This window comes from Papaver somniferum, unplaced genomic scaffold, assembly GCF_003573695.1.
Source record: "Papaver somniferum cultivar HN1 unplaced genomic scaffold, ASM357369v1 unplaced-scaffold_10, whole genome shotgun sequence".
Classification (NCBI taxonomy): Eukaryota; Viridiplantae; Streptophyta; class Magnoliopsida; order Ranunculales; family Papaveraceae; genus Papaver; species Papaver somniferum.
The window spans coordinates 13,384,157-13,411,133 of record NW_020618825.1 but is presented as its reverse complement, the minus strand read 5'-3'; the positions used below and the strand labels follow the sequence as shown (position 1 = coordinate 13,411,133).

At 37.0% G+C, this 26,977-nt stretch overlaps 2 protein-coding genes and 1 long non-coding RNA gene across 16 annotated transcripts; all 3 read left to right on the top strand.

Moving 5' to 3' along the window:
- Positions 1–705: 705 nt before the first annotated feature.
- Positions 706–7,586, top strand: LOC113326375 (subtilisin-like protease SBT1.4). The gene is made up of 3 exons (XM_026574113.1): positions 706–1,195; positions 6,557–7,225; positions 7,267–7,586. Exons 1-3 carry the CDS (start codon positions 706–708, stop codon positions 7,584–7,586), a joined length of 1,479 nt encoding a protein of 492 aa, XP_026429898.1.
- Positions 7,587–15,044: 7,458 nt separating this feature from the next.
- LOC113326374 (subtilisin-like protease SBT1.4) lies at positions 15,045–15,656 on the top strand. Its single transcript, XM_026574112.1, has one exon. It carries the CDS (start codon positions 15,045–15,047, stop codon positions 15,654–15,656), a length of 612 nt encoding a protein of 203 aa, XP_026429897.1.
- A 5,376-nt stretch (positions 15,657–21,032) lies between these two features.
- Positions 21,033–25,698, top strand: LOC113326856. 14 transcript variants are annotated; one of them, XR_003348570.1, is made up of 10 exons: positions 21,036–21,307; positions 21,853–21,988; positions 22,217–22,285; positions 22,448–22,538; positions 22,615–22,840; positions 23,013–23,104; positions 23,196–23,326; positions 23,430–24,046; positions 24,146–24,263; positions 24,521–25,072. It is a non-coding gene; the product is annotated as an uncharacterized LOC113326856 (long non-coding RNA). The 14 variants fall into 14 exon arrangements; XR_003348572.1 differs by lacking the exon at positions 22,217–22,285 and having other exon boundaries at positions 21,037–21,144; positions 21,255–21,307; XR_003348576.1 differs by lacking the exon at positions 22,217–22,285 and having other exon boundaries at positions 21,038–21,178; positions 21,255–21,307.
- Positions 25,699–26,977: the final 1,279 nt, after the last annotated feature.

Here is a 26,977-nt window from a genome sequence, read left to right as displayed (position 1 = left end):
AGCCTAAATTTCTAGAATTTAGTGGGGGGTGTTAGAGAAAATAATTTTTAGCATAAGTGAGAAAAATTTAGTAGAACCGGAGACCAAAATAATTTTTAGCAGAAGTGAGAAAAATTTAGCAGAAATGAGAATCCCCCAAACCTCATTTTTTCCCACATTCTATATTTTAACTTCAACAACACTTATAAGTGTTGTTATACGTTTCTATTAAAAAAAAAAAAAACCTAAACTTGTGAACTGTAAGGATGGTTGATGAGCTAGACATCCATGCATTAGGTTCATGTTCGAATCTCCCCTCTAACGTATTTTTCATTATCATATTTTTGTGTTCTTCAACAACACTTGTGAGAATTGTGATAGGCTAAGTCACTACACTTATGAAACAAAGTTGTTATACCTAAATGTCGTCACAACAGTTTTGCTAAAGGAGTTGTCGTTTGTTTTCTTAGCGCAACCCCTTGTTCCTAAGGGTTGGTAGTGATGATATACGACAACTCTTCCTTTGAAACCAGTTGTAAAACATAGGACTTTCTACGATGTATAGCGAAGTGTTGTAAATCTCCAGTTGTAGATGTATATTTTTCCCGTAGTGGAAGTTTCTCGCTCCACTTGACCCTTTTTTAGTTCAGGATTTGTTTCTTCTATACCTACCTGCTTTGTATATATGCAAAGACTTTGCAGATACTTCCGGTATATCAAGCAACAATGTGCAAATCTGCTTCATCATGCATTCCTTTCCTTCTTATCTTTCTATCTTTACATATATCTTGTTCATTTTCTCAATTGTCGTCGTTGTTCAATGATGAAAAGTTGGAGACCTACATTGTTCATGTCTCTACATCAGAAGAACCTTCTGTCTTTACCTCTCACAAAGATTGGTATAGATCTATTCTTCAATCTGTCCCCTCATCTCATGATCCTCAAGAAATCCTCTATACTTATACTCACGCAGCGAATGGTTTTGCAGCTCGACTTACACCATCTCAAGCTTCTCATCTCAGTAGTCTCCCTGGGATCATTTCAATCCTTCCTGAACAGATTCACCAGCTCCAAACTACCCGTACATCTGAATTTCTCAATTTGAGAGAGAATTTGGGTCTTTCGGCCGCGTCAATTCGCGGTGACAATGTCATTATTGGTGTTATTGATAGCGGAATCTGTCCAGGACATCCTAGTTTCAATGACTCCATTAATGGCAACTGCAAGATGAAACTTAGCTTATATAAAGACAACTTTCTTTATTGATGTTTAGAAAATCTCTCAAAACTAAACACAAGCTCTAATCTTGCTCATATGATCAACCACAACTTTGGTGATCATATATATATAGAACTATGAATTCCTTTTCCTAGTCCTATTACCTTATTACATGTCTTTCCTTTTCTTAGAACTAGATGACTTCTAATTCCCTTAGGATTACATCAATTTCCCAATCTTGTCCTAACCAGCTTGTTAGTGACTTCTATGTTGAAGTTTAACCAACATTCTCCCCGTTAAGCTTCAACCTTACTCGTGAAATATATTGTACTCCAATCAATTGTCTCATTTCTTCAAACTTGATCCGAGCTAATGCCTTTGTCAATATATCTGCTTTCTGCTCAGTTCCTGGTATGTGTTCAACGTTAATGACCTCCTTCTCGATGCATTCTCGTATGAAATGATACCTTTTGTGAATGTGTTTCGTCTTCCCATGAAACACTGGATTTTTAGTGAGTGCAATTGCAGACTTATTATCAATCTTGATGAGAACTTTTTCAGGTTCTCTTCCTTTGATTTCACCCAACAGTTCTTGAAGCCATATTGATTGTGATGCAGCGGATATTAGAGAAACTAGTGAAAAGAGAAGTGTTGTTCAGACTTCAAATATCCCTAGGAATATCGACTATGAACGTTGATTAATATCTAGACTTCGGTTTCCCAACTTTAGATAAAAATCGATTAAACTTGAACAAAGTTTGATAAAGAAGATATATATTCCAAAAAAATTTGCCCTAAACAATTTATGATGGACTCTTTTATATATAGACTTTGGGAAAACCCTAACTTGCTAGTCAAGAAAGGATGAAAAAAACCCCTAAACCGACTCAGACCCTAATTTGCTATTTTTGGCAAATTTTGGTCGACCTAAAATAATGAAAGTACTCATAAAATAAAACAATTCGCCTCAAACGGCGGCCCAAACAGACTCTTAACGAAAGAGTTATTAACAAAATAAAAACTTTCCTAAAATAGCAAAAACGTATGTTTGATGCCCTAAACGATGGAATTTGGCTAAATTCTGAAGACCAAGGCAATCAAAGATTCCTTGTCCTGTTCTTTGGCTTGTTTCCCATCGAAATGGACCCCTAAGGATCTAAATTACGACACTTGGATTTTTAGCCTCCAAATAGGCTATAGCCTGCTCATCTGCATCAGATTGTTTAGCTGCTTCTGTTGCAGCCATAAACTCAGCTTCACAGGATGAGAGGGTTACAGTGTCTTGCTTCTGTGAACACCATGTAATGGGTGCTTCTCCTAGATAAAATATATGACTAGTTGTACTTTTTCCATCATCTTGGTCAATATTATGACTGCTGTCACTATACCCAACAATTCCTTTTGATCCTCCTCGACCATACTTCAATCCACAGCTGATTGTTCCTCTTAGATATCTCAATATCTGCTTTATTACATCACCATGAGACTTGCGTGGACTCTGCATATAAAGGCTTGCTACTCCCACAGAGAAACCCAAGTCTGGTCTTGTGTGTAACAAGTATCTAAGGCATCCAACATTTCTTCTATAACTCGTTGGATCAATCTCAGCTTCTGCTTGTGCCTTTGAAACTTTAAGTCCAAACTCCATTGGTATCTTAGTTGGATTACAAGTTTCAAGTCCTGCTTCTTTCAGAATTCTCCTTGCATAAGCTTCTTGTTTAATCTGAATCCCATCTACTCCTTGATGGACTTCTATGCCGAGGTAATAAGTGAGTTTTCCGAGATCTGACATCTCAAACTTTGATGACATTTCTCTCTTGAACTCATTGATCACCTTAAGGGAGTTGCAAGTCAAAAATAGATCATCTACATAGACTGCAATCACAAGAAGCGTTCCCTTTTCTTCTCTTCTATATACTGATGTTTCTTTAGAGCACTTAACAAATCTGATTTCTCTTAAGATTTGATCTAACTTTGTATTCCAGGCTTGAGGAGCTTGTCTTAGACCATATAGAGCTTTTGATAACTTATAAACCTTCTGCTCTTGTCCTTTTACTTCAAAACCTACTGGTTGTTCAACATACACATCTTCTCGCAATTCACCATGTAAGAATGTTGTCTTAACGTCTAAGTGGTGAATTTCCCATGAGTTTGATGCTGCTTCTGCTGTTAAGAGAAGAATTGTCTCTAGTCTAGCAACTGGTGCGAAAACTTCATCAAAGTCTATGCCTGATTCTTGAACGTATCCCTTAGCTACAAGTCTTGCATTATATTTGTTGACAGTACCATAAGCATTCCGTTTTATTTTGAAGATCCACTTAAGAACAATCACTTTTACCCCACCTGGCTTATCAACTAGAAACCAAGTCTTGTTTCTGTTGATTGAAATAATTTCTTCTCTACATGCTTGTGTCCATTTAGTCGAGACCTTTGCTTCTTGAAAATTCCTTGGTTCATCATTAACAGAAAGTAGCATTATCTCACATTCTTCTGCAGCTTGAAGAACATTATCCTCCAGATACTGTGGCTTTTGCATCTGTCTTGTTGATTTTCGCAGTGGAATGAGTTGAGTTATTTCGTCGATCTCTTCTTCTTCTTCTACTTCTTCGTTATTCTTAGTGTTTCATTATTCTCTTCTTCTTCTTGATTAACATCATTGTTTCCATTGGTATTGATGATTATGGGTCCTTCGCCTTCATCAATTACTTGACCCCATCTCATGTGAAACATTCCTGGATCCCTACTTGGTCCATCATTAGTTTCTTTCCAGTTCCAGTTTGATTTTTCATCGAATACCACATCTCGACTCACTATCACTCTTTTCGTTGTTGGATTGAATAATCTGTAAGCTTTGGATCCAGGCTCAATTCCTAGATTCACAAGAGTCTGAGATCGATCATCCAGTTTCATAAGAGTTGCAGAATCAACTTTTGCGTATACTTTGCAACCAAACAATCTTAAATGATCTATGTTTGGTTTTATCTTTCGCAAGCTTTCATATGGAGTCATGTCTTTAAGAGCTTTCGTAGGTATCCTGTTTATTAGGTCTGTGGAGTGTCGTACAGCTTCTCCCCATAGATAATTAGGTACCTGCATAGCCTTTAAAGAACTTCTTGTCATCTCCATTAGAGTCCTGTTTCTCCTCTCCACCACTCCGTTTTTTTGTGGTGTATACGGTGCTGTGAGTTGCCTTTTGATTCCATTTGACTCACAGAAATTTTTGAACTCTAAGGAAGTGAACTCTCCTCCTCTATCAGTTCTAATCATTTTGACCTCCTCTTTTAACTCTTTTTCTATCAGATTTCTGAAAGTTTTGAATCTGTCAAATGCTTCACTCTTTTCTTTCATAAGAATAAACCACATATATCTTGAGAAGTCATCTATAATAACAAATATGTATTTGTTATTTGCAAGGGTTTGTGGTGTAATAGGACCACATAAATCATCATGAAGAAGGTCTAATGGCTTTGAGGCTCTGAATGTTGTTGCTTTTGGGAAACCTTGACGAGTTTGTTTCCCAACTAAACATGATTCACAGATTTTTGCTTCATCATTTATCTGTGGTAGTCCTCGAACCATCTCTTTTTGAGACATTTCCTTTAAAGTTCTAAAGCTTATGTGTCCTAACCTTGCGTGCCACTTCCATGTATGATCTTCCAGTCTCATATTCAGACACAATGGCCTTCCAATCATGAGACTTATCTTGTAGAGTCTATTCTGTGAGCGTGAGACTCTAACTAAAAGTCTTCCACTTGGGTCATGAACTGTTAGATAATCTTGTCGCATTCTAACATCACATCCAACTTCTGTACCTTGTCCTAAACTTAGAATGTTGCTTTGTAAGTTTGGGATGAAGTAGATGTTTGTGACAAGCTTCTGTTCTCCGGTCTTGCTCTGAAATAAAATTGATCCTTTCCCTTCAATTTCTACAGAAGATCCATCCCCAAACTTCACTTGTCCTTTGATTTTCTCATTGAGTTCAGAAAAGTAGTGTCTCTTACCAGTCATGTGATTGCTGGCTTCATTATCTAAATACCAGATTCCTTCTTCTCCATCCTTTGATTCGTAGTTCTTTGGTATTAGGTTCCCTTCGTTTAAGAATACAACTTCGTGCATGAAAAGAGTTGTATCTGCTTCCCTTGTTTCATTCTTGTTTGTTTCTTCCATCTTTTGTATTCTTTCAGGGCATACAGAGGAGAAGTGTCCTGGTTTATCACATCTGTAACAAATAATGTTTGATCTATCCTTCTTTTCTTTCCCTTGGTTTTGATCATTCTGACTTGTTGTTCTATCTTGTGAGTTAAACCTTCCTCCCCTTCCTCGGACTCTGTTTCCTCTACCACCTCTTCCACGACCTCTTTCTCTTGTCGCAGAGTTTTGTTGGTAAGAGTTTGTGTACAAGAGTTTTCCTTGAGTTTCTCCATTGTTTTCTTCATCAAGAATTCTTTCTTCATATGATTTCAATCTTCCAATTATATCTTCATAGCTAGTCTTCGTTAAATCTAAGACTTGTTCGAGAGAAGCTATGATATGAATATACTTGGATCTTGGTAAACTATTGAGAAACTTCTTTACCAGTTTATCTTCATCAATGGATTGTCCAAGTGACGCAGCTTTTGAGGCTATCTCTGATAGCTTTCTTGCAAAGCTATCAATAGTATCAGTGTCTTTCATCTTCACTCTTTCAAATTCAGATATTAAGGTTTGCAAACGGGCTTCTTTAACTCGATCAGCTCCGAGATTACGTGCCTTTATTGCATCCCAAATTTTCTTTGAAGTTTCCTGTTCACCAACTTGTAGAAAAAGACATTCTGGTATTGCTTGAAAGAGTAATCTAATGGTAACATTGTTTTTGTCTGGGTCCAATGTACCAGGATCAATTGTTTCCCAAACTTTGTAGATTTTCATCAGTACCTTCATTCTCATGGCCCATACTGTGTAGTTTGTGGCGTTGAGGATTGGAACTTGTATTTATGGTGGCGTGAACTGTTATGCACCCACAATGGTGGTTTCATTTTCCATGGCTCAGAAACAAGCTCTGATACCAATTAATGGCAACTGCAAGATGAAACTTAGCTTATATAAAGACAACTCTCTTTATTGATGTTTAGAAAATCTCTCAAAACTAAACACAAGCTCTAATCTTGCTCATATGATCAACCACAACTTTGGTGATCATATATATATAGAACTATGAATTCCTTTTCCTAGTCCTATTACCTTATTACATGTCTTTCCTTTTCTTAAAACTAGATGACTTCTAATTCCCTTAGGATTACATCAATTTCCTAATCTTGTCCTAACCAGCTTGTTAGTGACTTCTATGTTGAAGTTTAACCAACATCCATGCTAACACCAGTACCAGAAAGGTGGAAAGGTACTTGCGAGTCCGGACCCGATTTCCCCGAGTCCGGTTGCAACAGAAAGCTAATCGGTGCTCGGGCTTTCTGGAAAGGACACCAAGCCAAAATTCAAGGTATAGGTGCAAGTAATGAGTTAAAATCACCTCGTGATACAACGGGACATGGTACACATTGTGCATCAATTGCAGCCGGATCTTATGTTAATGATGCAGGATTCTACAAATACGCGGTTGGACAAGCCAAGGGAGTAGCGACTAGAGAAAGAATTGTTGTTTACAAGGTATGCTGGAGTACTGGTTGCCCTGAATCAGATATTCTCGCTGCTATGGATCAAGCTGTGGCAGATGGAGTAGATATAATTTCTTTATCAGTATGTACTCGTGGATCCGCTAAGGAATATCATCAAGATTTGATTGCAATTGCAGCATTTGGTGCTATGGAGAAAGGAATACTTGTTTCTTGCGCTACCGGAAATGCAGGACCCGGTCCATCCACTGCAGTTAATATTGCGCCATGTATACTAACTGTTGGTGCTTCGACCATCGATAGACAGTTTCCTGGGGATGTGCATTTGTTGGGTGACAGTAGAGTTTTTAGTGGTGTTTCATTGTACACCGAGAAGTCACTTGCACAATTTCCGCAATTGGTTTTCGCTGGTAACAGTGGTAATGAATTTTTCCACAAGGGAAGCTGAATTCTTCTATAGTCACCGGAAAGATTGTTGTTTGCAACAGTGGCGATAAAATTGGAAAAGCTGAGAAAGGACGCGAAGTACAAAGAGCTGGTGGTGTTGGAATGATTGTTATCGACTCGGAAGCAAGAGGAGATGGATCGATAGCTGCTCCTTATCTACTTCCTGCTACGACAGTGTCTTACAAGGCCGGTCTTCAGATTCTAAAGTACATTAAATCAGCTAAAATTCCGAGAGATAATATCCATTTTGCAGGAACAACGTTCAGGTCTTCACCAAGTGCACCTCAAATAGCTTCCTTTTCTAGCCGTGGTCCAAACTACATAACACCGTAGATTCTCAAACCAGATCTCGTTGCCCCGGGTGTCGATATATTGGCTGCATGGACTGGAGCTGTTGGTCCATCAAGTATGGATTCTGATCAAAGACGAGTCGAGTTCAATATAATGTCAGGGACTTCCATGGCGTGTCCTCATGTGAGCGGACTAGCTGGAATGCTTCGAAAGCACTACAAGAAAAGTTGGATTAAGCGACCAGGCATTTTTGGTTGGAAAAGCCCATATTGAGTCGCTCTATCCCTTAAAACGATTTAATTTGGCTCTCGCTCTGGAGTTGCAAAAAGTGGGATTTCAACAAGTCTAGAGCAGCTAGGCAATCAGTTTAGTAATCAAGCAATTATCATGTAGCGTCTTTTTTCTTAATTGCTTCATGGCTAGACCGACCTTCCTAGAGCAAGCAAAATAGTGATCGCTTTAAAGCTAGACCAACCAAAATACAACAGTGAAACGATGATCACTTCATAGATAAAACAACGATAAGCAAGTGAAACGCCGATCGCTTCATAGATAGACCAACCATAATAATAGAGCAAGTGAAATACCTGAAGTTGGTTGCTTACATTTTTGAGCTACCAAACTTTTGCCCGTTACATCTGTTGTTCTGGTGCCGGAAGTATCTGGCCGATTTCGATTTAGATAATCCCAAATTGAAATTAAAGTTAAAATAACAATTAAAATTGATACTAAAACAAATTATGAACCAAATTAAAAACTGAATCAAGTTTTATCATATCACATAGATCAATTTACATCATTAAAAAAAGAAAATCTTTACAGGAACAAAAAGATTAAAAATACAAACTAATCATTTCTTAATAAAATGATGATTACAATTTCCTTAATTTTGAAACAAAAGATGAACACTCCTTCGACTTTGTAGCACCTAGCTCATAATAAGAGATTCATACTGCCATCATCATTCTTGTGCTTAAGTTCCTGGAGATAGTGGATATATTTAAGAATACACATAGAACTGCATATTTCAATAATTTGGAGGAGATCCAAACAGTAAACAAGGCGTACCATCTAAAAAATGAGGGCAAGAGTACATAACATAACTCTCATTGTCTGACAAATATATGGTGTCAAATTGATCCTGTACGAAAACATAGGTTAAGCGACCAAAATCTTGTTTATACAAGACTCTACTAGATCTCGTGTTCTTTTCCCATGTGCGAGAACAGTTAATTTAATTAAAATAAATCAACACCAGGTAACCTAAAATCAATTGGATCTGAAGATCGAAATGATACATACTCCAAAATAACATTCTTCCATTTTGATTAAAACTACAGTAGGCATTTGCACCAAGTAGCCTTGAGGGACAAGAAAAAATTAAAGATAAAGAAAGAATTATAAGCAAACACACAGAACAAGAGTTTAAAGTATTAAATCTGAGGTTTATCTACATAGGATCAAACAGATGATGGATAGTCAAAGGCCCCACCTAAGAGCAGGAACAGGCTCTACTTAGTCCCCAGGTGGCTTTTGGGCGCTTAACAACTAAAGGGCTTGCCCGACTAGGCTTCGCCTAAAAGCCGAGTACGCAAAACATAGAGAGTAAGAGAAAGAAGACCAGCTGCCTTCTCTTCTCCAATTGTTAAGAGTTTATATTTCTTCCAAATAATTTTAAACCACCTCTGTCTCTCTATACACATGCACAATACTGCATATACATATATTGGTATATACTAATATCCACCAAGTCCTCGACTAGTCCTTCTAGGAACCAGCCCCCCTTGGCCACCTAGCGACATTATCTAAAGTTTAGCCCTTAGATCATCATCCTCAAAGGGTCATTTTAAACTTCTCCTAGTTCTAACATGAATAGAGAAAATAGATAATAACAACCTTGTCAAAATTTTAAAAGCAATGATTACCTTCCTTCGTGGGGCGCGCAAAAACCCCTAAGAGAATAGACAGAGTAATGCCTTTTAGGATCAGGGGACAATAAAGAAAAGGTGTTGCTTCTGAAGGGAAAGGCAGAATACCATCTCCTTCATAAGATTCATTATCAGGCTGTGCTGCCATATCCTCTTCAGTCTCGCGGCCCCCTTTAAGATCCTCTCCTTGCACCTCGTACCCAAGTTGATCATCGTGGTCGTTATCAGTGGAAACGTAATCATCCACAAAGTCCTGCGACACGATTTTTTCACCAGAGAAACTTTAATCAGAGCATCATTCATGCAGATTAAGACTCTGAACAACTACAGATTATTGCAGCAGGAAAAAAAAAGGAGTGCATGTACCTCTATGACTAAATCTGGTTTCTGCGGGTGGAAGACGCTCGCCATAACCACCTTCCACTTGAATTGTCATCCCTGGTGGTGCTATATAAAACAAGCAATGTACTAATTTGTAAGGATCACAGAGATACAAGCTCAACAGAGACGTAAAAGAGCCACGGTGATTACAGAATGTAATATAAAAGAGTGACAAGAGAAATATTAAGATTCACCATGAGTAAGATGATGCACAATATTCAAGATATGTCAGTTGTCTAAAGACTAATCCAATTGGCTAGACAAGAAAAAAACAGCTAAGATCTACCATCATTGACCGGGCATGTGCAGCTCCTTGGTCAGTTAAATCACCTTGCTCATCATCCATCTTTGCTCAGTTAAAGTTCGGGAACCAGATTGAGATCATAGTCCTGAGAGAATACAGAATGTACACTTATATTTCTACTCGATCTCTCCCACTTTTGACAAGAGATAAAGATTTTCCCTATGTTTTATAAAATTAAGAGAAGAAAAAAAAAGCAGCCACTTCTCATTACCAGCACGGATTGTCCACCTTCATAAACTCTAATTTTGGAGTGCAAGGTAGCTTCCAGACATAGTTGCCCCTGCACAATCTCAGATATTAGCCTCACATAATAATACGAAGATTAGAGAATTCATGTAATCTACAAAGAAAATAATTTGCCAGCTATTTGCAATAATCTTTCCATGCCTCCTCCTCATTTTATCTTTTACTCTATGCCATCAATGTCAAATACCGTTTCGAAACATGAAACAGAAAATAGCAACACATGCTTTTCAGTGGGATTATTTCATAGGACTTCAACTCAGAAAAATGGAAATCCCAACTCTCTCAGCTATAAGATTAATTCCACCAGCCACAAAGCGTCAATAACAAATAAACACGGAGCTTCCGCCTACATAATGACATGCTAGTGCAGTTAAACATGTTACTAGTTTTGTAAATGAGGACAGAGAAACACTTCCACATTCAAAATGAAGATAAATTTCCTATTGGATAACCATTTGTGCAGTTCAGCAGGAAGTGCAACATTGTGTATGACAGAGATAAATGAAACATTAAATCCTGATGTGGAGGCACATTATAGCAGCACATATTTACTTAGGGACTCTAACGGAATAGGACAGACTTGTATCCGAGAAAAATAATTGAAAAGCAAAAAGCTTATTTGATACTTAACACGACTGCATATTCTCATGAATGGGGATGCCATTCGACACAATTCATATGGGCCTATGTACTATGTTGAGAATAAGTTACCTAAGAGATGGAAATGTGAATTCCAGTCCTTTTCTTGTCCAGCGAATCCAAAACCTGGCTGAAACCTTTTCCGCGTGGAAGGAGCTCCCTTCACCCCCATAGGTCTTCAATCACCTCTACCAGCTCCAGGAACAATGCCATGTTGACAAGGGGGCAAACTTGGTTTTAGAGACCTCCAGTACCAACATTACCTCCACCAGGTACCATTGCTAATGCCAAATGAAAAAAAAGGGTTAGTTCGAATGATAAATAACAAGGAAACCAAGTGGGTAATCACCACGGAGAACTCCACCATCTGTCTCAGCACAAGCCATCTCCCATATTACATATTCATTACCAGTGTCTCAAGATTTACCAGACCACACACCACTAACACAGACACCCATACTCTTCATTTCACAACCTGCTCAACCCACTTAAAAATTCTTCTTCCAATAATCTAAGCATTCGAATCACATAGAGAACCATTTAGTTCTTCTCTACTCAGCCGACATCACCGATTTCAATTCCTTCTTTTCTGTAATCAATTCCACCTACAGTTCAGTCAAAATCTTCATCTCCAATTTCTTGTTCAAACCCTAACTGTAATTCACCATCCATCTTGATTTCTAGCAGCAGCAACACCAATTCCACAATTTGAACCATGATAAGAAACTTTAATCAGAGATGGAAGAGATAATGAATTTTCTGTTGTTGATTCGATGTTCAGGGATGGAGAGATATGATTCTTATGGCTAGGTTAGATGTTGAGTGAAGAATTGAAAGGGGTTCTGAGATTGAATCAGTGAAAGAAGAAATCAATAGTAGATTACGAATCGTTTGATTTAGGGTTTGTAGAAGGTGGATCTGAGGTATTCAATTGATGAGTTTCTGTGACTGAGGTTGTGATGATTTTCACCAGAAATTGCAGATGAGAATTAATATGGGTCAATTCAATCAAGAAGGGAGAGAAGAAGAGGATGAGAGAAGAGCAGCGTGGTGATGGAGCGCCGACGGTGTGTTTCGGAGGAGAGAAGAAAGAGAGAACCAGATTGGAATTAGAGTTCGAGGGTCGAGGGATACAACCAAGAATGAAATTAAAATGATCGACGGACCATACTCGTTTGATCCACTCATACGGATCAAGAAAAATCTTGATGGTTGATATTATATTTGGGATGTTCATACGGATTGAGAAGTAAGTGTGTTTCTGTTTGTGCTAATACGAACTCATGTATCCGTTTTGTTATCAACATTCGACACGAAAAAAAACCAAAAAAAATATTAATAAATTTAGGACATTGTTATCGACATTATGATATAAAAAAATCCAAAAAATACATAAGAATGAATCGGGAAAATGAAAAATGAAATCGATAATTGGTGTGTTTCTTTGTGTTTTTGTGCTTTCTCTGTGTGTTTCCGCTTTGAATTTCGACTAGTCACATAGGTCATGAAGTAATTTCTACTAGTCATATAGTTCATGAAGTAATTTCTAATATTCATTACTGATAAATATGAAGATCGGTATCGATTTGAACTTCAAATTTGGTATAACGGCATAGGAACTATGAACCATGAAGCTCCGGGAGGGTTCTGGCTTCAAACTTAGCATGATACATCATATTTATCGATAAATATGAAGCTCAGTGTCGATTCGAACTTCAAATTCGGTATAACGACATATAAACTATGAACCACAAATCTTCAAGAGGGTTGTGATTTCAAACTTAGCATGATACATCATCAAAATCGATAAATATGAAGCTCAATGCCGACTCGAACTTCAAATTCGGTATAACGACAACGACACTATGAACCAAGAAGCTCTAGGAGGGTTCTGACTTCAAACTTAGAAGGATACATCATCAAAATAGATAAATATGAATCTCAATGTCGATTCGTACTTTAAACGTGGTATAATGGCATACAAACTATGAACCACGAAGCTTCAGAAGGGTTCTGACTTCAAACTTAGCATGATATATCATCGAAATCATCAAATATGAAGCTCAATGTCCATTCGAACTTCAAATTCGGTATAACACACTATCATACTACTTGAACCAGCTTTGTCATTGATACCACCGCCCATATTTTCAGATCTGAAAATGAAGAGTTCTGTGGTGTTGAAGACATTTATTTATGGTGAAGAAGATAAGGTTGCATACGGATTATGAAAATCTTTGGACGATAAAGATTTGATTTAAGACTGTCATACGGATCAAGGAAAGTGTGTTTTCTTGGTGCTTTCTCTTTGTGCTTTTGTGCTTTTCTTTCTGCTCGCACATATTAGATATGCAGTCTGTCTCTATTTCTATTTCTTCGGTCTCGATTTAAAAATAGATTCCTGATTATAAATTAGACCGGCCTTGTTATCCGAAACCTACTGTTTGGTTTATACAAGTGCATCTCAATCGATCGACCTTAGTCAATTTCGCCACATAGTTATCTATCAAATAAACCGAATTTTCGTGGCTTCACTTAATTTCACTTGTTATTTGTCAATCTTACCCAATGTCAATCGGCCTTACTCAGATTTTCCCAAAATTATTAGGTTCTTTAGTTATCTATCATTTTAATTGAATGTTCATCGACCTTAATTAATTAAAGACATTATTTATCAATCTTGTCCAATATTACTGGATCTCACTCAATTTTTCTTACATTCCACGAGTTTATATGGTTATCGATCAAATAAACTAAAATTCCTTCGTTTTAACTTAATTTAACTTGTTATCCATCAATCTTATCCAATATCGTTGGACCTCACTCAGTTTCTCTTAGATAGATTGGTTTATCTAGTTATCCATTATTTTAACTGAATGTCTATCGACCTTTGTGTATTTCACCCTTTATCTATCAATGTTATCCAATTCGCTCGACCTTACTCAATTTCTCTTACATAAATTGGTTTATCCAGTTATCCATTATTTTAACTGAATGTCCATCAGTAGTTCACCGAGGATGGGAACTACTGACAGTAAATCGGAAAAATTGACCAAGTTCCACCGATTTATTGAAAAAAGGAATTAATGATATAATTTTAAAATTTTCAAGGTTTTGATAAAACACCTAAATAAATTTCATGTTAAATCATAGGAATCAGATTTTTCCGATTCTTTCTTTTCTCTGTCCCAATTTTTTTTAATCACAAAATTAGGATATAAATAGTATTTAAGATCATACAAAATTGTGCTAATCACAAAACGAACAAGGAATACGATTTTTCAAATTTATCTGGCCAATAGAAAGCCAAGAGCTAGGTAATGATTGGAAACAAATTCGGTAATTACCTTCTCAACAGATAGAATTTCGAGTAATGTATTAGAAAACGGAATGAACAAGTGAATTATTATCGTAGAAAATATGTAGAACATATAAATTTTGGATTGAATACTACGAATGTGTATAAATCAATTGAATGAAAATGATTAGCAAAATGCGAAAGAATGGGAAACCCACCTCGTAAAATTACTATATAACTTTTATTGGAAACCCACCTCGTAAAATTTCTACAAATCAAAATTAAACATCTCAATATCAAACATCAAACACTAGATTGGTGATCGCTTCCCTTTCTCATTATTAGAATCATCTACTTTCCTTTTCTGAATTGGTGGTCGCTATACCTTGGTTGCTGAGACAGGTTTTTAGCAGCCAAACATATTTTGAATTGTTGATACATGGTAGCTTGAAGTAAATAGCTACTAACCTACTATTCCACTCGCTATGTAGTACTGGGAAAAATGCTGGAGTAACCCACAAATTTAATTAGTAGCTACGATTTAATGGGAGCATGTTAATAGCAGCCAAAGTTTTTGGTAATTGCAAACATGGTTGCTTAACTATTAAAGCGACCAAAATTTTAAGATCTTGCTAAGATTTTGGTCGCTTAAACCAAGTTTTCTTGTAGTGAAGGCTCATCCTACATGGAATCCAGCTGCAATAATGTCAGCACTGATGACAACTAGTTATACCTTGGACAGGTCAGGTAAGAATCTTACTAATCTAGCCACTGGCTTACATTCCACACCATTCCAGCACAGAGCAGGACATGTTTCCCCCAACCTAGCCTTAAATCCTGGTTTGGTTTACGATATTGGCACAAGTGGTTACGACGCCTTTCTTTGTTCTATTGGATACACTGCAAAGCAGATTTCGATATTTGTCAAAGACAGGCATGTGGATTGCGAATCACATAGGTTGTCGAGTCCCGGTGACTTAAACTACCCAGCATTTGCAGTCATCTTCAGAGACGGAACAATGGACACAGTAACGTACAAAAGAACGGTTACAAATGTTGGAAGTTCGCCAAGTCCAGTTTATGATGTTCGTGTTTTTGCTCCTGCATTGGTTAAGATCAGTGTTACACCAAGTAGGCTTGTGTTTAGCGAGACTAACACAAGTTTGCATTATGAAATCACGTTCACATCGAAGGTAATGAGTGCAGAGAAACCGGAATTCGGGTCAATAGAATGGCACGGTGATTCTCATGTTGTAAAAAGTCCAATTGCCTTTACCTGGGGTAATTCTACTACCAGCTTGATTTCTTCACAGTAATTTAAGATTAATTTTGGTTTTACATTTTATGGTGGCGATCACATTGTTGGATCGAACAGATGAGCTATTTCTAGTACCGGAAAGTTTAAGGTGGACGTAGTTGCATTTGTTGCTTGACTATTAAAAAAATACAAAATTGGTTAAAAAAACCAAAATCAACAATTTCTGGATGAAAAAGACATCTAGATTTTGATACTGTTTAAATGGACAAAAATGTAAAAATAGCCAGGATGTAAACAGTTTCATCCTTCCCATTTTCAAATACTTTTTCTTATTTTTAATTTACACAGGACGCATCCAGTTTTATCCTTGCTATTTTTTAAGTTTAAGCCAGAATGAATCCAGTTTCATCCTTCTTATTTTTTCTTTGTCCATTTCACTCATACTAATTTTTACTCGTCCATTAAAACCATGTTTTAAAAATATTTGGACAAATGATCCATTTTCCGTTAAAAAAAAGTCTTTCATCACTAAAGCTTGCAAATTTAGTTGCAATACGAGAAAGAGTATGTTGGTTTATAAAGACTAAACATTCAAATGTAATCCCAACAGAATGGAACTCTCCTTCTTTCTATCTAAAAGGAATCACCCGCATAGTGAAGATGGTTGATAATTAGGCCGTTTGTAGAGACCGAGAAGCCATACAGCAACTTCAAATCAGCCGCTCTGTCAAAGAATCTTGAGAAGCCCTCCATTGCAATGTTAATGTTGAGTAAAAGGAGAGAAACTGGACACCCTTGAGGAACTCCTCTTATACTTCCAAAAAAAAACAAATGCAAACCCATAAAATTAAGACCGAGAAAGTAGTTGTAGAATAGAAAAACTTTAACCAACTACACCACTTCGAACTAAATCCCATCTTCCTTAGCACAAATTTTAGATAACTCCAATTCACCCTATCAAAAACCTTCTCTAGGTCAATCTCGCAGATGACCCTAGGTTTTCCATCTTTTAATCTTGAATCAACCGGTTCATTTGCTATTAGAATCTCATTGATAATTTGTCTTCCTTCGATGTAAGCATTCTGCACTGGAGAAATGAGTTTGTCATCACTAGTTTCGCAAAACACCCTCACATGCTTTTAGATACTGGCTTGATTGGGGTATACCCAGATTAATTGGGCTATACCTAATGAGACAAAAGCTAGGTCATATTGAAGTAAAAGAAGCCACCCCTTAACCTTGTATTTTCAAAATGACTAAATTGCCCCTGCAATGATTAACACTAATTTAATTGAAATCATTAGATTAGTTAGTTTATTTATATGAGTGGATTTGGAAATAATTGAGAGTAAGAAAGAGTTTGAAGTAGTAGAGAGTTTGTTTTTTTTGGGGGGGGTGGGGGGTGGGGGGGGGGAGTTAGGGTTTTTGAGATATTTGTGATATGAGTGAGATGAATGATTCAAATCCTGATTTTGAAGTGGGGGAGTCTTCTAATTTTACTCCTACAGATGAGTACTTGTATGATGATCTACCAAATCATAATCAAATGGATTATATGCATGACCCTCACTTTTATTTTCCTCAAACTCAAGATAGATATAGAAGTGATGAATGTCTTGAGCCAAACGTGGAATCCAATTACCAAGAAGAAGAGAAGGGAGCTACAAGTAATCAGGTAGACAACTTACGTTGTGAAGATTTTGATTTTTCCATGCAAAATGATGGATTTTTTTTCCACTTTTCCTACTCAGTATCGGCAAGGTCGACGATTGTCGACCCTGCCGATTGTAAGCGTCGGCATGGTCTTCATTACCAAGTGCTTCGACTTTTCATGAGCAGTGTTTAGTCGGTTAGGTTGAAAATTTGAACCCTGCCGACTATAAGATTTTTACAACAAAGGAGACGTGATTTGAAAATGTTTAAACCGACATTGTTTTGGATACGTCGACCCTTCAGACTATAGTTTGGTCGGCACTGTGTTATTCTTCGAAAGTGCCGGCTGTTCTTTAGTCGGTGTTGTTTTATATATCGACCCTGCCGACTATTGTAGTACATATCAACTAACTTGTGATGTTTTGTAGAATACATTGGTACCGATGAAGGATCAGCCTCAAGCTCACAATGTTAGGGTTCCTGATACTTCCGCACATTATGCTAATGATTTGGAATGGAAGGAAAAAGACGACGCGGTCAAGTGGGTTACTGAGAAATCAAAAAGAGAATATGTGCGTTCTAGTGAAAAACACCCAACAAAAAGATCGCGGTTTGAAATGGTATGCGAATGTGGTGGGTCGCCGGACGCAAGTTACAAGAGAAAGGGTTATTTGTATGATAAGAAGACGACTAGGGTGTACAAGACGAAGCCAAAGAAGTGTGGATGCCCATTCAAGATTATTTTTTGAAGGAACAAAGACACCGATAACATGTGTACAATGAGTAGATTTGATGTTGGTTGGCATATAACCATAAAGATCCAGAAAGTCTTGTTGGGCACTGCCAAGTTGAAACGGCACGAGTTCGAACAAGTAAGAGCAAGTTGGGGAATTAAACCAAGTAAGCTCCTTAGTAAGTTCAAGAGGAATGACAAGAAGTGTGGATGCCCATTCAAGGTTTTTTTTTTGTCAACTCCTTTGGTCGGAATTGTATTTATCATACGACCTTGCCGACCGTTCCAGGGTCGGCAGGTTTCGATTTCGTCAGGTTTCCGACTGTACATGCATGACAGCAAAATAAAAAAGGCCTGGAACAGTCGGCAAGGTTATTTCCCTCATACAATGCCGACTAATTTGTAGTCGGCAGTGTTTATAAGGACAACCTTTCCGACCAAAATAAACAAAAAATGTTGTTCTTGGATGTTCTTTACACATTATAGTCGGTATTGTATTATATAAATACAATGCCAACTGTACGTCCGTCGACATGGTTAATAATCTGTTAGGTGTCGACTGTTCATCCGTCGACACTCTTTGCATTTTGTATAGTGTCGACTAAATTCGAATACAATGACTGCTAAAAACTTAAAAACCTTAAAAACTTAAAACTTAAAAACCTTAAAAACTTAACTAGAGCATACAAACCTTAACTAGAGCATACAAACCTTAAAAACTTAACTTTAACACCTTTGGGACATAGATAGTATCTTTTTCCGGCACACAATTTTTTTAGTAGAGTTAATTAGCTTCATCTTATCATCGCAACATGGATATGTGCATGGTAGAAGGTTGATTTTAGCAACTTCATCTTCATACGGAGCTAGCCGCTCATCTATCCAGCAGAAAAACCCACAGCACGTGCATTTTGAAGCATACGGCTGATATACATCTCATATTGCAGGTTTCATAAGAAATAAGAATCCCTTACAACCATCAATAGTGCATTTGCTTCCTTCAAAGGGACAATAATTTGGTAAATGGCCACTTAGTGTACAAAGACTACAAATATTTGGTTGTGTTGCACTTGAAACTTCCATTCTTTATGCAAGGTTGAAGATGAAGTTGAAAGTACTTTTATAATAACAACACACTTAATCTCTTGAATTTGAAATTTCTAGTCTTTGAGCATTGAATGGGTTGTACTTTGTACCTAAAAGGTAATATTTTTATATTACTAACATTAACATGTTACAGTAAGTCGGCAAGGTAAAGCTTTCAAACCATGCGTACTTAGTAAAACTCTAATATTGTTTAAAACTGCATAAAAAAGAATAAGTTCTAAAGCAAGTGAAACTGAAAATTAACATAAGTTTAACAAGTCTAACACCACAATCTAAGAGTTCAAAACATAATGTAAGAGTTCAAACCACAATCTAAGTTTCTAAACCAAGTGAAACATAATAAGTTTAAGAGTTTCATGGATTCTTGTCATTGTTGTTATCTTCCTCCACATCACTAGCAATTTCACCATCACTAGCTTTTTCACCAGCATCAGCTTTTGCTTTTCCCTTCACTGGACCTATGTTGTCACCAACCTCATTGTAATAGGGGTTCACTCCAGAAAAGTCAGATGCCTTGAAAAAAGTTCTTGAATCAAATTCCTCTTCTTCCTCCTCTGATGATGTGCATTTTTCATAGTTGAGGGGATTGCTAGTACTCTCCATAAACCTTAGAAATTCTTCAGGATCTTTCTTACCCATCAAAAGTAACTTTCTTACAGGGAAGTTCTCTTCAGTTTCATCCTTAGGGTTTTTTAAAGAAGGATAAATCTTGTCAATAAATTCTAATAGCTCTTTTGCATTGTGAACAATACAAGAGATATCTTCTATTTTTTCCTCTGGGAACCTAAACAATACACAAATAAAAGATATGAGAATTATACACATTGAAACATGGTTCTGGTCACCTAGTCGGCAAGGGCGATAATCTAAACATCGCCGACAAATACTTAGTCGGCATGGTTGTAATAATATACCACGCCAACTAACACACAATCGGTAGGGTCCTATTCAAGAAAGATGCCGACTATTAACTCAGGGTGTCTGTGACATAAAGTCGGAACGGTACAATTTTACGAATATGCCGACTAGATGAAAGTCGGCAGGGTTGGTTATTGAATATCATGCCGACCTTGATTAATATTTCACAGTCGCCATGGATGTTATGAAAATTTAGCATGATCTTCATGTTACGACCTTGCCGACTTGCACTAAAATCTTAAGGCCGACATTTTATTTTTCAAAAAACCTTGCCGACTATAAACCCTGAAAATCATAGTTATCGATTTCTAACCTAATATAACAATCAAAAAACACAAAACAATAATGGGTTTGAGTTTAGAAATCACTTACAGTCTTCTTTTCACCGGTGGAGGGTTCTTTTCAACATTCTCATGGATTGGATTTTCGGGTTTACTGATTTCACTAGTTCCAACTTTTCCCTTACCCTTTCCTCTGATTTGGATCTTTTGATATGCCCTGTTGAATCTGTGTTGCTACTTGATCGTTTGGAATCAACCATTTTTCAGGAAATCAAATTGGACGATTTGCAAAGATTTGTTTTTCTGATTTTGTTGGAAGATGTAGATGAAGAAGAAGAGAAGATTAAGAGTTTTTTAGGTTTTTAATTTTAGAGTTATCTGATTAAGTAATAAGATTAATTACTTTAAGGGTATTAAAGTAAACTCACTCATATTTGATCTCCCCTTAGTAAAGGCACTATGTCATACCCCAATCAAACTAGGTTTTAGAGGGGTAAATTTAAACTTGAATAACCAAATACAGATTCTTACGCGACCGTACATATGACTAATCCGGCACAACTAAGAAACCGAAGGTACAAAATCATGGATTTATTTATCATCAATGCTTATACATCAGGAGGGTTCGTTGTTTCACCCAGTGGCCAGGATAGATAGAAAATTCTAACTACCGGAACGTATTGGATTGGTTAATCCAATGGCTGCCCGTCACTCAGTCCCACGATATATAGATATATATTCATTCTCTGACTTAAAAGCGAATCATAAAAAGAGCCTTCATTGTGAGTAACGCACATCAGGGTACTCTTAGGTTGGAATTTCTTAGGTTCCGATTCACAGGTCTTCATGTTTCCGTAATATTTTCTCACCCTGGATTCTATTCTGTTCGTAGGTATTCCCAATTTAGGTTTTCTTAATCCATATTAATTTTGCCTGCGTCTCATCCTTGCATTAATTGGATTAGGTTTATAAAATGGCTAATCCGAATCGAAATCAACATCAATTCCAGTCGAACATGTGAGTATTCTTTCCAGATTCAATTTTCGGTTTACAGCTATTTTCTGTCCCCTGATTATGTTTTGTTTCGTTTATCCAAAATTGCTTGAATTGTGGATCTTCAATCCTATGACAAGTTGGTGTTGTGGTTATTGGTTTGCCATTCCTAATTTTAATTTTCCAATTTTGTTTTAAAATCCTTCATTAGGTTTGCGATGTGAAAATCCCTTTCCACGGGCCTCCTTGTTTAGTACCAATGTCCGTTTTGATTCTCTTATTGATTCATTTTACAATTTCGTGAATACAATCAAATTGGTTCTTAATCCATGATTTTGTACACTGATTGTGCATATTAGAATGGGGTAAATTTTTAGTTGGTGAATGTGTGGAGTTATGTATAACAAGTTTTCAGCAATCTACATATTCTTTTCCTCTCTTATTCACATTTTTTTTTAATACTGACCTACATGTTGTTCTTCGTCTTAACCCATTCAGATGTTCTCACGGGAATGGATCTTTGTTGTGTATGAATTATATTTCTGATGAATCTCTTTTCCGCTTTTCAGTTTAGGACTAAAGAAACATTGGTATTCCAAATCCGGATTAATTTATGGCTATTATACAAAAGAAAACTGCTCATCCTTGCGTTAATTGGATTATCTATGTAAAATGTTAAATCCCAATCGAGAAGAGTTCCTAAATGTAAGTTTTTTTTCTTCCATTGCTTCCAATTACGTTTTCCATCCACTTTCAATCTGGTGATTGTTTTTTTTTTCGTTCATGCAAAGTTGATTAGATTTACGTTTTCAATTGCTCTGACATAATTTTGTGCTGTGGTAAGGTTTGCCCTTCCTGATGTTACTTTACCCATTTTTTAAGCAATCCCTCTTTAGATCTCCACTGTATCGCTTAATCCTATCTTTGAATTAGGTATCTGATGATTTTCGGTTTTTAGTTGCTGCCCAAATCCAAATACGTTTTCCGTCCACTTTCAATTAGGTGATTGTTTTCTTTTATACTCATGCAAAGTTGATTAAATTTACTTGCTTTTGTGTTGTTGTTTTGGTTTGACCGTCCTGATGTTGCTTTACCTTTTTTTTTTAAAATAATCCTTCATTAGTTTGAATTAGGTGTATGATGAATTTTAGTTTCAATTTTCAGTTACTGCCCGAAAGGATAGACGAAATGGCATCGCCGTTTGATGGCGAACCATAGCAGGTGCCATAGGAAAATCAGGCGTCGTTACTAGGAAGTATGAAAATTGGACTCTATGTGTTGATACAGTATACAGCTTCAATTATGTATGACTAACACCGCCGCTGCTACAGGGAAATGAGTTACATGCTTAAGCAAATTCGAGAGGATGGTTTGTACACCATTGACTGCTGCTAAATAAAAATTAAGGCCAGTAAACAGTGACAAGATGAGCTACTTTAGGTGGAACACCTCACTCTCCACGCCAGATGCTTATTCTGTGTCGATTATTCCCTGTTAATTTCTGTTTCACTGGATGTGAATCACTCGTATCGAATGTTCAGAACATACATCTTCCAGGTAATTCTTACTGCATCGGATTCATCTAATGTTATATTCCGGTTCATGTAATGTTATGTTCCTGGGAGTAGATAGGTTCACTTTAATTTCAATTATAGCAGGTGACTCCAAAAGGTCATTTCATGGATTGGTAGATGTGTTCCAATTCCCTCGCTACTTCTATTTAATGCAGATGTGGTTGGCTTCTTGAAAACCATCACCAACATCCAGGTGGGCTGGCGGGTAATCCATCCGACTGCACGAGATCACAATTGAGAATGTTAGGTATACACAGTTTACTGTTGACATCTCTTAGTTTCTGTTCTTACAATCCTTTTGTTCTTATATGTAATTTAACGGTTATTTCCCGAGTCAGGGGATCAACAATGATTATTGCTCTATGGGGTTCTGCCGTTAATCAAGTTGGGAATGACCCAATTGATTGCGACTCTATTCCATGTCCAGTGTTGGTAGCTGTTTGCTCCACTTTTGTGAAGAATTACCAAGGTAACAAACGGTCGGACAAACTTACGTTATTCGATATTTTCATTATTGTTACTATGTGCAACTTAGGTAAAAAAATTCGTAACCCCTCTTTTTACTAATTCAGGGAAAATCACCCTGTCGTCAACAAATGCGGCGAAGGTCTACAACAATGTAGACATACCTGAAATTATCGAAATGAGAGCAAGGTGGTTAATTAACTTTCTAAGAAAGTATTTCTCTGTTTCCACTTTGCCATTAACTTAATGTATGCAGATGGTATCGGCTATAAACAGTCCTATTTGCCAGGCGATGCTAACTTATGCTGAAAAGATGCTTGGCGATGTTAAAACTAAAAGTGAAACTAGGCATACCAATGAAAGTAATGCAGCTGTACAAGAAAATGAATTGGACTGGAGTGAGAGTCGTAAAACTATTGCAGAATTGTTTGAAATAGTATGGGAAAATCACAGTTACAATGTATGTATATATAATCTACTCTCAACATCAATATAGTCAAAGAAAATTTCTTACAAAAAATTAACTTTGTGTTACAACCAAGCGACATCAAACAATGGAGTGGTGATGACAGTTTATGCACAAGACAATGTGCAAAGCAACAGCCACTCAATTGATAAAAGTAAAGGGTTGGTACTATTTAAGGTTCCAATAACCGGGTTATGGATTGTGTGGGTGAATTTTGGTGCTCAAAGTGTCAGATCCATAATGATGTACGATACCTAGGTAATGGATTGGAATCTTTACTTGGCTGAAAACACACTATACTTAACTGCAAGTAAATTTATGGCCGGTAATTAAACAAACAATAACATACCTTGACAGGTTCTCAATTCAGATAAGTGTGGAAGATCCTACAGAGACTACTATCTTTGAGGCACCCGACTTGGAACTCCAAAAGATTCTGCGATGCACGGAAATGGAGCTGCTACATTTAGAAGAGGTATGTATCCATGTGGAAATCAACACATTTATGAATTAAATTTCAATTTCTTGCACCAAAATTCAGTCGTGCACATAGATTAAGGTTTTCCAATGACTGTTAACTGACTGTGGTGTATTATGAGAAAGGAAATGAAATTTTATGTGGCACCTAACCTGTGGTGTATTACCTGAATTTATTGGAGTAACTATTTTGCTTTTTTATTCTCTTACTAATATACTTTGTCACCATTATTCTCCATTTTCTCTTTGTTGTAGTGAATAATGGATGATGATTGCGAAACATGTTAGACCTTCCCCTGTAGATATAATCTTACCCGCTAGGGAAAGGGTAAATATCTTGGGTCGTGTAGCCAATGTAGATGATCTTCAGTTAGATGAACCAAAAAGGAAGCTTATGCATGCAAACAGCGAAAAACCTGTTCTTTCATGCCTTAGCATGAATTTTTACGTGGTGTATAGATAACCAACTAATGACATTGTATGCTCATTATAAGTATAGTAGCTGTGTGTGATAATAAAATGTATCTCAACACATTTCTTCTTTCTAATGTTCTACAATTTACAGAGAACATTATTTCTGAAATCTAAGTCCATCATGTTGCCGCCATCAGTTTTGAGAATGTGGACAAAAAAGAGAATATTCTGTTGTGTAAAATCGTCCATGTAGCTCGTCAATGTAGATCAGTGGAGAGATGTGAATTGCATAGTGAATTTGTGATTGTTTGCTACTGAATTTTTTTTTTTTTCTTTATTAATCAAAAATTTGTGCCAATTCTGCGATTCTTAAATTTATATCTGGATATTCATATATTCTCTACTTGAAAACTGATAGATGGGTTGGATTCTGATGTTGTCTCAATCCTAAATAGGCCGAAAGAGATCAGTGTCATAGCCCAATCTTAGAACGATGTTTATTTTAGCATATAACTTCTATCATTCCAGGTCATCTTAGAAGTTGGAACTAATAAGAGTATATGAGAAGATCAATGAGTTAGTACCAGTATTGTGTTATTTACTCTATTTTTCCATTTTTCTAACGCAAAAATGTTAGTGAATATCAACCAAGATTTAACGAAAAAGTGATCGTATATATCTGTTTACAGAGCCAGACTCTTGCCCGGAGGAGGTGCCGAGAACGTGAAGCATTGCAGAACCATATGACATCTTTAGGAAAGATACGTCGCTAGGAGCATGTTATAGGACGTGAGGCAGGGAATTCATATTGTCGGTTTCTTATAACTTTTTATGTTGTACGGAGGACATCATAGTTTGTGGAATTGTTATTTGCTATTTGTTTTGCGATTTTCATTTTAACGTTAGACTAGGGTAGCTGGTGCTATCAGTCTTCTAACATGGGCCTCCTTAGGCAGGCAAAATTTTCGTTACAGACATAAAATAACACTGATTAAGCATTATCATGTGCGAATTAGGCATTATGTTGACACTTTCATCAGTTTTGCTTCGGAAATAGGAAAGCCGGAAAGAGTTTAGTTTCTAAAATGAATACTAACCTTGGCTAACTTGACCGTTTGATTATCTCCGTAACAACCAAGAAAGAATACCAACCTTAAATTCCATCATGCGAAAATGGATTCGATCAATTGCAGATAAAAATTTGTTTGACCGCTTAAAGTTTTATAGAATCAATTTAAAATGAAAACAATTTCAGACTAAAATGAAATCAATTGAACACAGAGCTTTTCATTAAAAAAACACATAACTGTGCAATTTGGGTGATACAAACCAGAGGATAACAGAAAGAAAAAACCAGACATGGTGCGACAGCAAAGCACTTCAGAATATAACTGTATGAAATAGTTCATGCCGGTACGGCATGGGTGATTCACTAGTAGCATATATGCATGGTCTTTTTTTTCCAAATGCAGCGCTAGACGTGGTGCCTTTCCCGACTGGAGATTAACATGGGGTGCTTTTTTGTGGAATCTTGGATGAGCGACGCATCATATCCCGTATTTATCCGGTCTTTTTAGTTTTCTCCCACTTTTAGCGTTTTCGTATTAAGTCCTAAGACGGTAAGACCTATATAAAGAAATGGCGAAGCCTAGTGGTAGATCTCCTTCGAAAAACCACTTCCTAAAGTACAAAAAGAGGAGTTAGGCTTTTCTTTTCTTTTTATTGTGTGGAGGAGTGTAAACTCCTCCCATAATAGGCTGTCTTACACTATACTAATTCATTGGGCCATAACCTTTCTCAGTTGCTCTAACTCGCAGTTCGCTATTTACGTAACTGTCATGCAGCATTGCTTTGTGAAACTGACGTGTGTGCTTGGTATCTTGGTGATTAGTTTTTCAGGTACTTGACACGATTGTGGTGTCTGCACCAGAAGTATGTTGGAATCTATACACCACTCACTGCTTCAACAAAAAAAGAAAAAAACAGATGAACCAGTGCTCTTTAAATTTCTTGTCACTCCGCAATTATGTTGGCTGCCAAACCATTCATTGGAAGGATGGAAAGGAAGGATGGTTTTTTCTTTTCTGTGTGTATTGTCCCTTTCTTTCTGATGGGACTTGCAACGGGAGTCCTCTATGACCGTAAGGTACCGACTAAACTGAAGAGAAAGTTCTATCAGACGGCAATTCGTCCCGCATTTCTGTACGGGGCGGAGTGCTGGGCGACAAAAAACCCACACATCTTAAGGCTACATGTGACGGAAACGAGGATGTTAAGATGGGCTTGTGGGATGACAAG

What these genes read in the sequence shown, in the direction of transcription:
- LOC113326374 (XM_026574112.1), top strand. Translation starts at nt 15,045, where the DNA reads ATGTCAGCACTGATGACAACTAGTTATACCTTGGACAGGTCAGGTAAG.
- LOC113326375 (XM_026574113.1), top strand. Translation starts at nt 706, where the DNA reads ATGTGCAAATCTGCTTCATCATGCATTCCTTTCCTTCTTATCTTTCTA. An exon ending in TTTCAATGACTCCATTAATG is followed by an intron (nt 1,196 to 6,556) that starts GCAACTGCAAGA and finishes TGCTAACACCAG; the next exon opens with TACCAGAAAGGTGGAAAGGT. An exon ending in GGTTTTCGCTGGTAACAGTG is followed by an intron (nt 7,226 to 7,266) that starts GTAATGAATTTT and finishes ATTCTTCTATAG; the next exon opens with TCACCGGAAAGATTGTTGTT.